The 15280-nt window shown below is 51.4% G+C and overlaps 1 protein-coding gene across 2 annotated transcripts in view; it reads right to left on the bottom strand.

Annotated features, from left to right (window-relative positions):
- Window positions 1-14981, bottom strand: part of NKD1 (NKD inhibitor of WNT signaling pathway 1) — a 91639-nt gene extending 76658 nt beyond the window's left edge. Inside the window, exons 1-3 of one of the 2 annotated variants that reach the window (XM_024125124.3) lie at window positions 14850-14981; window positions 14695-14727; window positions 13880-14013 (exon numbers count right to left, since the gene is read on the bottom strand). In XM_024125124.3, the coding sequence (XP_023980892.1) occupies window positions 13880-14013; window positions 14695-14727; window positions 14850-14874 (192 nt within the window). In that variant the 5' untranslated portion in view covers window positions 14875-14981. The remainder of the gene's footprint in view (window positions 1-13879; window positions 14014-14694; window positions 14728-14849) is intronic. The other variant, XM_028478040.2, reaches the window with a different exon arrangement.
- Between the last annotated feature and the right edge of the window lie 299 nt (window positions 14982-15280).

Raw genomic sequence — 15280 nt, 5'->3', positions numbered from 1 at the left:
CTATCACTAGGCTAGATATCCCTTTAACATCTCCCTCCTTCCAGTTATAAAAGGAGGGGCCTGGCCGGTCTTGAAAAAGAGGCCAGGTAAGAAAAAAAAAAGTCCAACAATGTAGAGATATATAATGTGAAAAGTGAAATTCCTTCTCTCCTCACCACCTCCCACCACTTCACTCCTCAGGGAAACAGACTTTGACAGTGTATTATTCCAGATCTTTCCATGTGCACCTGCAAATATACAGAGACATAGGCCTGAACAGACCTTTGTATAGTGCAGAAAACAGGGCCACATTATACTGATGTTTTGCTCTTGCTTTGCTCATTCAACAGCATCTCAGGGCCTCCTTCCTATCAGCCTGTGGCCCTCACTCAACCTGGGTTTTACCAGTTGCAGAGAGATCCATGGAATGGCTACACCACTGTTTACTAGCCTGTCTCCTGGTGATGAATATTTGAGTTGTTACAAATTTTCCTTCTTCCAAATAATGTAGCCATGGATGTTCTTACAAGTATGTGCATCTGCTCCCGTGTTAGTGCTCCCCAGTCCCTTCAGGACCTGTGCCAGTCTCACCTCAGCTGCCATTCCACCACGACAGCTCCTTTCAAACTGGACTGTGACCTCCAGGACCCTAAATCCAATGGACACCTTTCAGTCCTTTTCCTTACTCAGTCTCTCAGCTGCTTCTCTCCGGGAGACCGCATCCTCTCTGGTACACTACTTTGATGGCCCCCAATCAATCACATCTCCCAGTATGTATGCCCCTGTGTAATCCCTTCCCCTAAACCTGGGCTGGACCTGTGACTTGCTTTAACAAAGAGAATGTGGCACTGCCAATTCCAGGCCTAAACCTAAAGAACCTGGCAGTTTTCACTTTTGCACTCTTGGGAAGCCAGCCACCGTGTAAGAAGTCTGATTACCCTGAGATTGCCATACTACAAGGAAGCCCAAGCTAACCAGTGGTGAGGACATCTGGAAGAGAACTGAGGCCCCAGACGTAGAAGCCAAGTGGATCTGTGGCAGGTGGCCCCTCGCTGTTTGAGCCAACCCAACTATGCACATGGAGCTGGAGGTAAGTTGCCCCTGCCAAGCCCTGCTCAAATTGCATAATCTTAAGCAGATCATAAAATACCAAGTCAGTGAGTTTTGGAATAATTTGTCACACAGCAAAAGATAACCTAGACATCCACCTTTTCTTTACTACATTCTGAGAGGAGGAAGCAAAGGCCAGGAGAGATCACAATAGATACCTAATAGCTAAGCTGCAGCCACCCCCAGACTCAGGATGCCCAAAACAATGTTCTGTCCAGAAAGATTTAGTTGCCAGGGTACAGCTGCTGCTTGTCATGTTCAGAGGCTGGTTTCTAAGGTGAGAGGACATGGGGGTCCCCAAGAGCCCTCTTCATGCCCTAAGCAAATGGAGTTGATGAACAAGACAGCAGCCATGGCAATCCTGGGAGAATCTGTTCTGGCCAAAATGTCAACAAACCAAAAGGCTCTGAAGCCAAGAAAGAAAACTTTGGCACAGAGAGGTTAGGGAACTTAACCAAGGTCACACAGCTAGTGAGAAGCAGAACTAGATCCTGAAACCAGGTATTCAGACTCAGAGTCTAGACCAGTGACCAAACACCAGTGTTTTCTAACACTTTGATAGTGACCCACAATAAGAATTATGTTTTATAATGGGCCTCTGTATATATGGGTTTGGGTATAGATGTGCGTTTAGATATACACATATCTATCTATAAATAGATCTATCTATTTATCAGTATGGATACCCATGTCTGTAGGTCCATATCTATCTATCAATCATCTATACACATGGCTATCCACACCTATAAACTAAACAGAAAGTTACACAAAGCAATATTTACTATTACTATATAGGATATTCTCTTATATTTTTATTTTTGTCTATTTCATTTTTTTTTAATGCTGGTCACTACATGGATATCATGAGCCATGAATGGGGTTATAACATACAGTTTAAGGAAAAAAAAAACTCACCTATAATGATTTAAGATAGTTCTAAAATCAGACTGATCGGAATTTGAATCTTGCTAGAGCAAGATTCCACTTCCAAGTCAAGTGACTTTGGGCAAGACGGTAGATTTCTTTAAAGCCTCAGTTTCCAGGACTTCCCTGGTGGCACAGTGGTTAAGAATCCGTCTGCCAACGCAGGGGACACGGGTTCGATCCCTGGTCTGGGAAGATCCCACATGCTGCAGAGCAACTAAGCCCATGTGCCACAACTACTCAGCCTGCGCTCTAGAGCCCACAAGCCATAACTACTGAGCCTGCGAGCCACAACTACTGAAGTCCACGCGCCTAGAGCCCGTGCTCTGCAACGAGGAGCCACCGCAATGAGAAGCCCCCGCACCGCAATGAAGAGTAGCCCCTGCTCACCACAACTAGAGAAAGCCCGTGCACCACAACAAAGACCCAACGCAGCCAAAACTAAATATATAAATAAATAAATAAATAAATAAATAAATATTTTTTAAAAGCCTCAGTTTCCCCACCAATAAAATGGGAATAATAGTACCTGCCTCATAATGGTGTTGTGAGAACTGAGTGGTAGGTAGGGACAGCTCTTGGCCAGGGCCTGACATACAGCAGATACTTAATGTTGCACCTACGGTTCAGCACAGGGCTCAGCATACGCAGGCACTTAATAGTCACACTGAGGCTGCCGCCACAGAACACTGAGAAAGGAGGCACATACCCAAGACTGACCGGGGCAGTGGGCTCCTTGGGATTTCCAGGGCAGGGGAGCAAGATAAGTGCTCCCACAATGCACTGAAAAGGCAACCTCGTTCCTGGTTTGTAGTAGTTTTCTGGCATCATCTTTGTGCTTTTGAAATCTATCTAGATCCCTAGGGGAAAGAAGGGTAAAACAACGTCAAGGTCAAAAACTGCCCTGTAACAAGGTTACCTCTGGAAGCCAGGCCTGGAGTGGCCTCAGTACCCCAAGGTAGCACCCCCAAACCTACACAGTGGAGCTGCCGCCGTCAGCCAAAGCCTCCGTGAGAGGGGCCCACCAGCCTGCGCAGACTTCTGCAGTTAGAGATACACCCTGCGCCTGAGCCCATTTGGGAGGTTCTGGTCTTCCCCAGCCTCACCTGTAGCCTGAGGGTGGCCAGGCCCATCCTGCTGACAGGGACTTTTACGCTCTGCCCTACCCTCTCCAGGGCCCCAGCTCTGTACTCAAGCTCAAGGCCAGGGGCTTGGGCAGCACGTGGCAGACCAGCCAATCAGCTCCCGGCTGACAGTACTTCATGGGACCAGGAGGTTCTCCCCAACCTCCCACCCAGCCAGAAAAGGAGAGAAGCTGGAGCGATCGGACATCGATAAAAATAAAACTGTGGAAGAAGATTTGCAGCAGGTGGACAAAGAACCAAAACAGGTTGCAACATATAGCATCCCATCCCGCAACCCCCAAGAGCTACCCACCCCCAGTGCTGGACCGCGTATTTCTGCCTGAACGTCTCGGAGACTGGATTCTGTCCTAAGCCAGACACCCAGAAGTGGGTTGAAGACTCTCTAGTTGCCAGTCGTGCCTCCTGGCCTTTGCACTTCCCAGACCCTTTGAGATGTTTTTACTAAACCTTTCATCACCTGGCTATTTATCCTTTGGGTCTCAACAACTTTACTCCCCAGTCCAAAGTAGCACCCTCCTCATTCTCTCTCACCACGCCCTGTTCTTTCCCTTCATCACATTTAGCGCACATCTGGGTGACCCTCAGCTAGCCACACGAGAAAGCTGCAAGAGGAGGGGTGACGTCTGCTTTATCCTCCCTGATTTGCCAGCATGAACTCATTTCAATCCTCGAACAACTCCGTGAGGTAGGAACCATGGCTACCCATTCCACCAGATGTGAGAGCTGAGGATCAACAATGAGCCGTCACATGGCCCAGGGCCACTCGGCTGGGGAGAGGTGCAGCTGGAACTTGGACCCAGGAAGTCTGATTCTGAAAGCTCTAAGCACACTCCCGACACCTACTACGTGCACATGCTGGGCCTCGGTATAAAGTGGCCCAAACCACGTCTATACTGTACTTACCCCACCTGCCCTCCCATCCTGTTCCCCGGCAACTGAAACATACTATCCATGACTCCCCAGCACCCAGCCTTGGCTTGGTCTGTACCCTCTGCCTTGGAGGCAGCCTGAATCCGCTCTCCCTTGGCTGGGCTCAGGACTTAACTTGCTGAGCTCGTCTCCTCATCTGTACACAGGGGAATAATACATGTAAAGAATGCATGTAAAGCATTAGGTACTTTTAACATTCCCTTGTATGTACTCTTATCACTAACATATTCATACCCCACCAAAATCGTGTAGGTCTAAATCAACAATCACAAGCCAGGCCAAATCCAACTGTCTGGGTCCACCCCAAAAAAGTGTTTTTGAAAAATTTTATGTAGTTGATGATAATTTTTTACATTAGAAAAATTTCACATAAAAATCCAGATGGCTGGATTCTCTTAACGATCAGAAGATGTGCCAATACCAAGGCCACATTCCCGCATGACAACAATTGGCTGGGGCTGAGGGACACTGTTCTCTTGACTCAGGACATGTGCTCTCCAGGGCACCCTAGTCCCCCCACCTCCCAGGTGTCTCCCTCCCAGCCTGCTGCGTTCATGAATATGACTTCTCTGGCCTTTAGATTCTGACCCCTGGTCCCAGTCTTACCGTCCTTAGAGCCATACTGACATGCCACCTCCTTCAAAAACACCTCCCCGAATCTCCATAACCCTGTATCTCTTCCTGGTCTTACAACTGTAAGAGCGAACTTGTATTGAGCACTTACGGTGCGCCTGACATTACAACTGTTTTACAATTTGAGTCCTCACAACTGCCCTGTGATGCAGGTACTATTATCATCCCTGCTTTACAGATGAGGAAACACAAGCAGAGTTGATTATTCTATTGCCTTCCCCACCCTCTCTGTACTGCCCTGTGCCTCCAGGAAGCTGACCCTGGGGACCAATTCACTGGAGCTTTCTGGCCTCTGGCTTCTGAATTCAGCCAATGCGAGGCCCCGGCAGGAAACAGGAGGATGCGAGGAGATGGGAGTTAGGGTATTTCTTCTCCACTCCCTCACTACTTCTGTACCATGTCTCTGATTGTGGTTAATCCTCCATCTTTATAGCTTCTGCCTGGTCTCCACCCATCGTCAGCTGTGGTTCCTACGGGGATCCAATCCAAAATATCCAACATTTCCTCCCCTGGCCCTTTCTGCCCTAGGGGTGGTAACAGCTTCCCACTGTTGCCAGGGACCATCAGTCCCGGGGTACCTCAACGCCCCATAAAGTATCCCTGAACCCTGCCCATACCTCTGGAAGCTAGTTTCATTTAAACTCTCTAGAGTGCATCTGTTTCCCACCAGACCTCTGGCTGACAGAGGTTTGACACTATGCCCAAGGTCACACAGTTAGAAAATGGTGCAGCAGGATCTGAACCTAAGACATCGGGCTCCAAAGTTCTCGCTCTTTAAGCACCACCCTACACCGCCTGATGTCCTAATCTACTTCTCCTGGTCCTTCACCTGCTTCTGACCTCCTTAAGAGTCCCCTGGGTGACACTCGAGAACCAAGCACTGTGCCTGGACCAATGCAGACCTTCCAGAATCTCTCACTGAGCCCACAGAATACAGTCACTTGATTCCTCTTTATCCTCCAAAGTATTTTTGCAAGGGAGAGCCCATCCCCACATTCCTTCTCCCCCCAGATCACAGGGCTCACCTCTTTCCTGCTGGCCCCTCACACAGGCCCTTCACACAATTGTCTCCCCTCTGGACAAAGACCACGCTCCATAACATGGCTGAGAAGGCCCACAGGCCCAGGCTGTGACCTCTCTTCAGCCAACTGAACTTCAACCAGCATCTCAAATGAACCACCCTCTTCTCTACGGGGCTTTCTCACATGTGGCCGGTTGGTCCGGCAAACACTCATGGCTGTTACATGTCCTCTCCCCTTGCCTTGCTCACCACCACCCCTCCCCCCATGCACCTTTGGGCTTAAATCACAGCTCCTCTGAGACTAACCCTGGATCAGTTGGTACTTCCTGCTCTAGAGCCCCCAGAGCATCCTCTAACATTCCCTGAACATTGTCTTCATTATTCAAGAGCTACCTTCCCAAACCATGAGCCAATCAAACACGAATATCAAGGCAAAGTAAAATACTAGCAAATCAAATACAGCAACATTTTAAAGCAGCAGTCTATCATGGCAAAGAGGGACTTAATTTAGGAGTGCAAAGACAGTTGAACACTAGGAAATCTAGTTATGTAAATCATGCATACAAATCATACATTATATTAGCAAAGAACCACCAGCTCCATCAACACCCCAACAGCATTTGATAAAATTCAATAATTATTCCTGGTTTTAAAAATCCTAGCAATCCAGGAGATGAAGAAAGCTTTCTTAACTAGATAAACAATGAACATCATACTTAATAGTTATTAATCAGTTGAGGAGATTCTAACCAATGCAATAAGATAAGAAAAATAGATGAGAGGCAAAGATGAAAGTTTAGTTCCACTGAACTCCAAGTTCTACGAGGCAGGAACTATGTTCTATTCCTCATAGTTTCTACAACATCCTACCCATGCTCAAATATCTGTAGAATGAACAGCCACCCAGATTAGGTCTGATTCCTATTAAAAGTTCTCAAAGCACCCAGCACTTCTCCTTTGAGGCATAAATCACAGCTTAGGTTGTGTACTTTGTTTTTAAAAATACTTATCTTTTCCTACTAGAGTGTAAGGTCCATGAAAACCAGGACCATGCTCTACTGACAGAGCAAATGTATACCCGACCTAAAGTAAGTACTCAATTTCTATTGCACATATGCATGAATGACTTGAATAGAATGCATTTAATACATAGTTTCTAAATTATAATAAATGATTTTATCCTACTTCTCAGCCAGAAGATCTGAGGCCCAGAGAAGGGCGGGGATCCTTCAGTTGATGCCACACCACTGTGAAGCCCACCCACTACCCTGGGATCCTCTGAAAGGCGTCAGCCACACACAAACCGCAGCCCACATGGCTCAACACGTAAGGAAAGTGAAGCCCAGAGCAATTCCTCGGAGCCCTCTAAACAAACACACATCCAGGACGCACCCCGGAGGGCAGAGCCATCTGGTGAGAGCTCCTGTGTGCCGCCCTTCTGGGGCTAAGGATGACTTCAGTGGAGGGACCTGAGGCTTCCCTCGCAAAGCCCCGTGACGGGTACCCACATGGATAAAGAGCCTCCTCTGCTTTCCCGGGAAGTTATCAAAGAATTACTTATGTCTCTGGAAATGCTTGTTTGGAAAAGGTTCTCCAGCCCACCTGGGCTTGGCAGGAGCGGCAGCATCACCAGGCCTGCCCTCTGGGGAGGGATCAGGCTTTCCCTCCAGCTCCTGAAGGGACTCGGCCATTTTTCATGCACAGAGTCTGAAGCCAGCCATAAAGAAGCAGGCAGCTTCCCAGGATAAACGGAGCACGGTGACATCAAAGACTGCCTTCCAGATTAAACAACTGAGGCCTTCAGCTCTCTCTGGCGTTTCTTCCAGGATATTCTGGGCTTCTGCCTCAGTTCTCCCTCGGATGGAATGGCAGATATTTTGTTTGTGAGAGTCTGAATTTTTTCCTTCCTCTGGGAGGGGGTGGGGAAGGGAGGGGGGAGAGAGAGGGAGAGGAAGAAAAAGAATGTCTGTGAGAGACAAGAGCCACAAAAAGAACATGCGTGAGTGGAAAAGAGAGCGGTAAGTCAGGGAGGCAGCCGGAAGTGCCTGCTTTGGAATCCAACAAGCGACCTAAAAATTCCAAAGTTGTGAACCTACAGCCAGTGAGTGAGGCTGCGAGAACCCCCCGAGCAAGGAGGACTGAGGGGTCCCTGACTCCCCAGTGCCTGCAGATCTCTTCGTGGGCCCCTGCCTCTTGCCCAGAGAGCCAGGCTGCATGCCCCTTCCTCAGACACATCTGGTAAACTGAGGCAGGAGACCCTCCTCCCTCAAGCACAGGTTCACAGCAGTTCTGGGGCAGGATGGGCTCTCTCTGGGATTGGCTTGTCACTGCCTCTTGCCCCCTGGTTCTCGGGGTGCCTCTCTCGGCTGCCACATCCCACCACGGCTGGGCTTCTGACCCTCCTCCCCCGCAGGGCAGAAGGGGCTGCCCCTCCACCCAAACAGCTGGAGTAATGCCCCCAAGTCCCTGTGCATGATGCTGCATGCGAATCAGCTCTACAGAGCACGCTGGTGGCTGCCCGCCTGGCTCCGCCCCACCCACCTGTCCATGGGGGAAGGTAGCTCAGGCGTGCCAAGAGCCACTAACATGGGGGGCTTTGCAGGAAGAATGAGCACCAGAGAGAGTTCCAGACCCCACAGGCTGCAGAGCCACTTGGAGCCCACAGTCCCTTCTCAAGGGCCCAACCCAAGCACCACGCGTTGCCCATGGACACTAGCAAGCAAGGGGTCTCCCCCAGCTCTCACTGCACAAACCCATCCCCTTTTCCCACACTTTCTTCCTCACTGCCTCAGCTTCTCATGAGTGTTACTGTCTGCCAGGGTGCCTGTGGCCACACTTATTCTTTGTCTCCTTTATTAGACTGGAAGCTACAGGAGGACGGGCACCACAGCTCTGTGATTTGCCACTGTAGCCTCAACGCCCGGCACAGCTAGGGAATCCATAATTAATAACAATTCATTATTGATCCTAATTAATTAATAGCTGAGTGTCTGAAAGAAAAGGCCTAATTCCACTCTTCCCTTTATTTCCTACTTCCACCTCCACCTGGCTGGGGAAGAGAACCTGGGGGAGGAAGAGGCAGGGATGGTGACTTAATCTATCTCCATTCATTCATTCATTCATTCATTCAGCAAATATATCATGAGAGCCCACCATGTGCCCCAGGGCTGCCACAAGGAAGACGGACTCCTCAGAAAGTGGTTCTTCCATTGCTGACAGCTCAGCCTTGCTGCTTTAAGCCCTCAAAGGGACAGTCTGGCCCCTGAGCCCAGGGGCCCAAGCTTCCTGTCAGGAGGAGGAATTCACTCTGTCTGTCTATCACCCACCTTCTCTCCTCACTTCTGACACTCCCACTGGGTGAGGGGATGGAACATTCCCCGAGGCTAGGAGCTTGTGGGACATGCCGAGGATGTCTCCCGGTTTAGCTTCCCCCTGAGTTTTGTGACAGTTTGTACAAGATATGAATGTAGAGGGTCTGTTCCTGAGTTCGAGGGACACAACATACACACAGCCTGACTCGGGGAACCAGTGTCCTTCTCAAAGAAGAAAAGTTTCGAAGGGAGGATAAGGCACTCCTCGAAACCTCTACCAGAGACCCCATCACAGAGATGCATTAAAGTACCCAGAATGACACCCTTGCCCCCCTCCCGCCTTCCTGAGGGATCCAGACCTACCAGAAACCAGAAGCCCCACCTGGCACTCTGCCCAGCTCCAGCTTGCCCCAGCTCTCCTCCCCATTCCCCAGGGGTCCAGAAAGCTGCCAGGTGGGGCTATGAAGCTGGCCTGGGTGCCAGGGGCAGAGGGCACCCTCCGTGGAGAGCTCAAAGAAGCCAGTGAGTGGAGGTCCAAACGCCTCCACTAGCCTCAAAGCAAATCATCTTTTAATTCTGAAACACCAAATATTTAATTTATGCTTTACCTCAAATGTCAAGTCCACCTCCCAGCACATAGCTTTGAAACCACGTAAGGAGGCCTAACACTTTCCATATGGTGAAGACATGGGGCCTTTTAATTGTGCCAACTGGTATCATTCAAGGGTAATTCCCCTGGAATCCGGCACTCAGGCAGCAGCTGGGCCAGCCTCCAATCTCATCACCCAGCTCCACACATCCCCACGGGCTCCAACAGGGCCTGCACCCTCCCAATCTTCCCCAAACATCAAAATGCACTAGGTGCCCCCTAATCAAATTACCAAACCGCCTGGCAGCCACCTTTGATCCAGAGGCAGACTTGCCTGCACCAAAGCTCTCAGCCTGTTTCTTCAGGCGGCTCTGCCATAAAAGAACAAAAGGACCAAACTGGGGGGTGGGGGAGGGGACGGTCTTAAATCCAGTTGTACACATTCATATATGCACACGTGTGCACACGCTGCAGGAGCATACACAGACACGCAGATTCTGCTTCTCTGAGTGTTCTCCTATCAACATCTCTGCGTCCATTACGCTACTCCATCCATCTACTAAACTTGTTAATTTCACCCATTATATTTTCCAGAGCCAACATTTCCAATTGGTTTTCTTTTGTAACTGCCTGTTGCTGCTTCATGTTTCTAATATCGTTCTTTATCTCTGAGATTATTATGCTTATTTTAATTTCTAATTGTTTAGCACATTGTTGTCTGGCATACAAATTGTTCACATATCAGTCATCTTCTACAGTACTTGTACAGCTCACATTTCTCATTATTTTTCTCCTCCAAGCTCATATTCCCTTGAAGTTCAGCACGTACCCACTGAAAGGGCAGAAGTCCTAGCCTGTGTCCCTCCAAGTGAGGCTACAGAGTATGGGTGGGGGGGGAGCCTCTGGTTTCAGAATATGGGCCCCCATCTCCACCTCTCCCAGGGCCTCAGGAACCTGCCAGTACCTTTCTCCCCACGTTCTACTTTCAGTGAAGAGTTATCTGCCAGAACCCTGCCAGGGATGAGCATGTTAATACACCCATTTTGCAGATGAGCTAAGTAAGGTAGACAAAGGTAAAATGGCTTATACAAGGTGACAAGCTATTGTGGCCGAGACTGACCTCATTTAGTTTTGTATTTGGAAGGGCAGGCATGGGTTAATTGCCGGTGAGGTCACCCTCTCATATCCCAGGATCTTGCATGAAACTCAGACCCAACTTAAACATTTGCTAAGCTACTCAGGCTCCCTCAGAGAGGAAGAGGACAAGCAGGGGCCCCTCATGCTTCTGCCTGCCCCACAACCTGCCTCATCCCAAAGTACTCGGCAGTCAGCCAGGGTGCCACCTCTCAGGAATGAATAAGTGCGACCCCCTCCAGGCAAATGTTCTGGTGTGGAACTTTACCACACATGGCTTCCACTGTCCTAGAAAGTACTGCAGAATGGGAGAAAACCAGAGTCCACACCAGCCGGCTGGCAACTTTACAGGGTTATGAGGAGGATTAAAATAATGTAAGCAAAGTGCTTGACACACACAGGCGCTTAATAAATAGTAGTTATTGTTGCAGTAAAAATGCTGGTTGGATGAGCTACGAATGTGTCTCCCGCCACTTTGGTGAAAGGCCGGGTGACCAAGTGGACACAGAGGCCAACCCCAGGACGGGTCTGGGGCTGGTGAGGGGACCTCTGCCAGCCCTTGGAACTCAGCACACTTTGGAGCCCACGCCCTCCTACATCCTGATGAGATAATGGAAGAACCTGGAGCCACCCTTTCCGTGCCACTGGAAATCACAGAAATTAAACAGACCGAGGGTTGCCTACCGCTATCCTGTTCAGTATCTCAACATTTCCCAAATTTGGGGCATTCCGTTCTCATTCACAATTTTGAACAGTTGTACTTAATATTTTTCTCAGAATTGACTTGAAACTATCTCTTTCCACTTAGCTTCCTCCTAAGCAATAATATCTGCGAATTCAAGGGTTTTATGTCCCAGTTATTTATTTTTTTCTGGTAAAAAAAAATGTAACTATTCAGATAAGAAATATTCCTCCAGGTACCACTTGAAATCACCTCACAGGCCTCCACAGTGCAGCCCCACACCCTGGGCTCACCCTGACTTCTCCCTGGGCCATCCCCCCCTCTGCAGGCTCAGGAGCGAGGCCAGCGGTGGTGGGAACCCAGGCATCCAGGTCCCAGTCACCAAGCACAACTCTCAAGGCAGCAGAGGTTCCCTCCCCTTAATATGTTGGATGGCAGGTCCCACGCTCCACCACCCAACATATGTCGTGCTGATGGCTCTGTGTCTCACATCTTCAAAAGTGCTTTGAACAAACACTAATGACCCCTCAGCATTTCTCTGAGAGAGGGGGCTGGGAAAGGAGGGGGCAAGCACCATCCCATGCTGTCCTCAGCTGGGGGAAGAAACCAGGCAACAAAATTCCGTGACTTTACCAAAGCCACAGTCTTAAGCTGGGGCCCCCTCCCTACCCTCCCTCATTTCCCCCAATGGCAACTTTTACTGGCTCACATTCCTCTTGCTGGGAACACTACTATTTAATTAAAAACGACAGACTTTTGTTTTCCTCTCCTTCCTTCCTCCTCCCTCCCATCCTCCAGGACTGGATGCCAAGGAGACCTACCAAAAACATGCGGGTAACATTTGTTATGGCTTTGAAGATAAAAGTCAATTGAAGTAAGCCCTCGCTGTATTTCAAGTTTCCCCTAAAGCATGGAGCAAGCTGCCTGGCAGTTTAGGAAAGAAAAAAAAAGCGGGGGGGACTGCAAATAAATGTCATTCTGCAGGAATACTTTGTAAAAATAAACAGGCTGAAAAAACCCAAAACTTGATTAATGGAAATCCACTCAGTTGGCCTCTGTCTTCAGCTGCAAATGCATTTGTTCATATGGCTAAATCGGATCATTTTCATTGGGCTTTAAATAAATAAGGAGATCAAAAACTAGAAATGGTGGGGAAAGAAAGGGAAGTTTGTAGTTCTGTTTTTAAAGGGCCCCATCTGCAGTGCCCCCACCCACCAAGTTTTGGCCTTTCCCAGCAGACAGCAGCTCCAATTCTAACCCAGCCAACAGATGAAGAGAAATGGAGAAGAGAAGGCCCCCTGCTCAGCAGTGGCAGTGGAGGAGGAGATGGGAGCTTCTTCCAGATGCAGGGGTTATTTCATACGTGCACAAGAGTCAACTTTATCCACAGGCTCACCTCCTCCAACTGGCTGCATCCAGTCCAGGTCCCACCACCAAATACACACACACACACACACACACACACACACACACACACACACACACACACACACATCTGAAAAGTCCACTGGCCCCTCCCCAGCCCATGGACAAGACCAAAGAACTAACCAGACCTGAGACTCAGTCTGTTCTCCTCTAAGTTAAAAAAAAAAAAAAATTAAATGTCACATCAAAAAGTTGATTCATCCTTTGATCCTTGGCTTGCTCGAGTTCCACGCAGACCATCTGAAAGCCCTGTGCAGAGTTCTGGAGCCCATAGGACATCTGTGAACACCAGTGCCAGGCCAGGAGCTGAGGCTGGACTCACTCACTCCCCTGTCACATCTACTGCTCCCCTAGGAACAACTCCAACCTCAGGGACCTACTGGGGGAAGGCTAGGGGTAGGCCCAGGCTACAGCAGAATGAGGCCCTCTCTCTCCTTGTGGGCCAAGCCAAGGGGTCTCCCAGATCTCAGTACCCCCTCTCCAAGTTCTGCCCACCACCAGTCACAGCCGGCTCTACCGGGGCTGCAGGGCAGATGGTACTGATGAATGTCACACACTTGGAACACATTCGGAAGCCGGCACAGTCCTGCCTTCCACCCAGACACCCCCAGATGCCTTCCCTCTTCCCTAGCCCCAACTCCAAATCCACCTTTGAATGCTGGCCACAGAAACAAGGTAGAAGTCAGGAGCAGGCCCCCAGATCCCCCCAGCGCAGACAAGCTTCCTCATCAACTGGACCTGCACCACCACATCACCTAGGACATTTCCCCCCGGGCAGCCCTCTGCCCCCAACTGAACAGGAGACTGCCACCTGTGTCACCAATAAGGTTCCCCAAGGCAGGGGGTGTAACAGGGTCATATTGGTGGGGCAGGGGCAGCTGAGAAGGGATTTCTGGACTTAGAAGTTGTGCCGAGAGGGTGCTAAAAGTTGGGGGGCGGGGGGAAGGTATGGAGACGCATCTCTGAGGTTGAAAGGGACGTAGGTGGGGATCGTACCCGCGTTCCTCTGCCAACGGTGCCAGCCGCCCGCAGCTGTCGGGATCCGGAGCTGCCACCCGGGCAGCGCTGCCTCCCGATCCACTCCTCAATGCCTTTCCGAGCCCAGGCGGCGCTCGCAGCGAAGCTGTCACCTGAGGCGGGGACGACACGAAGCCCCTGAGTCTGGCCCCTAGACTGAAAGTTACCCGAGAGAGGAGAGAAAGAGTGGGCGAGGCAGAGGCAGCAGGGACCCGGAGGGTGTTGGGAGCCGCGCACAATCCGAGAGAAGGACGCAGGTAATCAGGAGAAGGGAGTTCAGCGAAGCCCCAAGAGCAGGGATCCAGAGCGGAGCCAAGGGGGAAGCAGGACCCCAGGAAGACGCGTCTGGGGATCAGAAGAGCGAGCGCCAGAGGCCAGGACTGAGGAGGGGAGGGATGAACACGGGGTGAGGGGAAGAGGGGAACTGAGCGGCAGGAGAGGGGGCGCAGGAGCCAAGATCTCGGGAGAGGGGGCTGAGGGCCAGAAAGAGAGGGCGCAGGCTCTTGGAGAAGGGGCTTAGGAGCCTGAAAAGGGGGTGCAGTGAATGCGGGGTCGGGGTACCGCAATAGGAGGGGTTGAGAGTCAGAAGAGAGAGCACAGGATAGCGGGGAGGGGGTAGGATGGACAGAGGAGGGGACACAAAGTCTGCTCCAAGGAGAGGGTTTGTGGGACTGGTGACTGGAGTAGCGGGTGGGGGTGGCCCTGGTAATAAGATCCGCGGGCTAGGCCATTCCGCCGCCGTCCGCGGTGCTTCCCAGTCTATCCCCCCCGGTCCGTGCCCCGCGCGCCCCTACCTTCCGGGCTCTCCCTGCGCTTGCACACGGCGGCTGCAGGCACATCGCGCGCGGCGGCGGCGGGAGCCGGAAAGAAAGGAGAGGCAGAGAGTTAGCAATCGCGGGGGCGAGGGCGGCGGGGACCAGGGGGCCGGCACGCGGGCGGGGACACTGACCCGGCTTGGAGTGAAGTTTCCCCATGCTGGGGGCGCTGCGGGAGGGGGCGTCCCTAAGCCATGCGCCCGGCCCGCGGGCCCTGCGGCTCGCCGCGCCGCGCCTCGCTCTCCTCCTCCTCCTGGAGCAGCCCCGAAGCCGAGCGGATCCTGAAGGGTCGCCGCGACACGATCCTGCCGCCGTCGCCGCGGCCGGACTGACGCCCGAGCGCGCCGAACCCCCAGCCCGCCGCCGCAGCCTGCGCCTCCCCGCGCGCCCATTGGCCGTGCGCGGCGCATCAAAGGCGAGGCGGGCCGCGGAGGGAGAAGGCTGGGGGCGGGGCCTGCGGGCTGGGGGCGGGGCGAGGAGAGGCGCTGCAGGGCTGGACACAGCGCCCCCCTCCAGGCTGCGGTCTCTGACCCGGGCCGGGGCCTGGGGACCCGGGACTGGGGAC

This window comes from Physeter macrocephalus, chromosome 17 (assembly GCF_002837175.3).
Source record: "Physeter macrocephalus isolate SW-GA chromosome 17, ASM283717v5, whole genome shotgun sequence".
NCBI classification, from domain to species: Eukaryota; Metazoa; Chordata; class Mammalia; order Artiodactyla; family Physeteridae; genus Physeter; species Physeter macrocephalus.
Note: the sequence above shows the minus strand (reverse complement) of the source record. Positions and strands in the feature narration are given on the sequence as shown.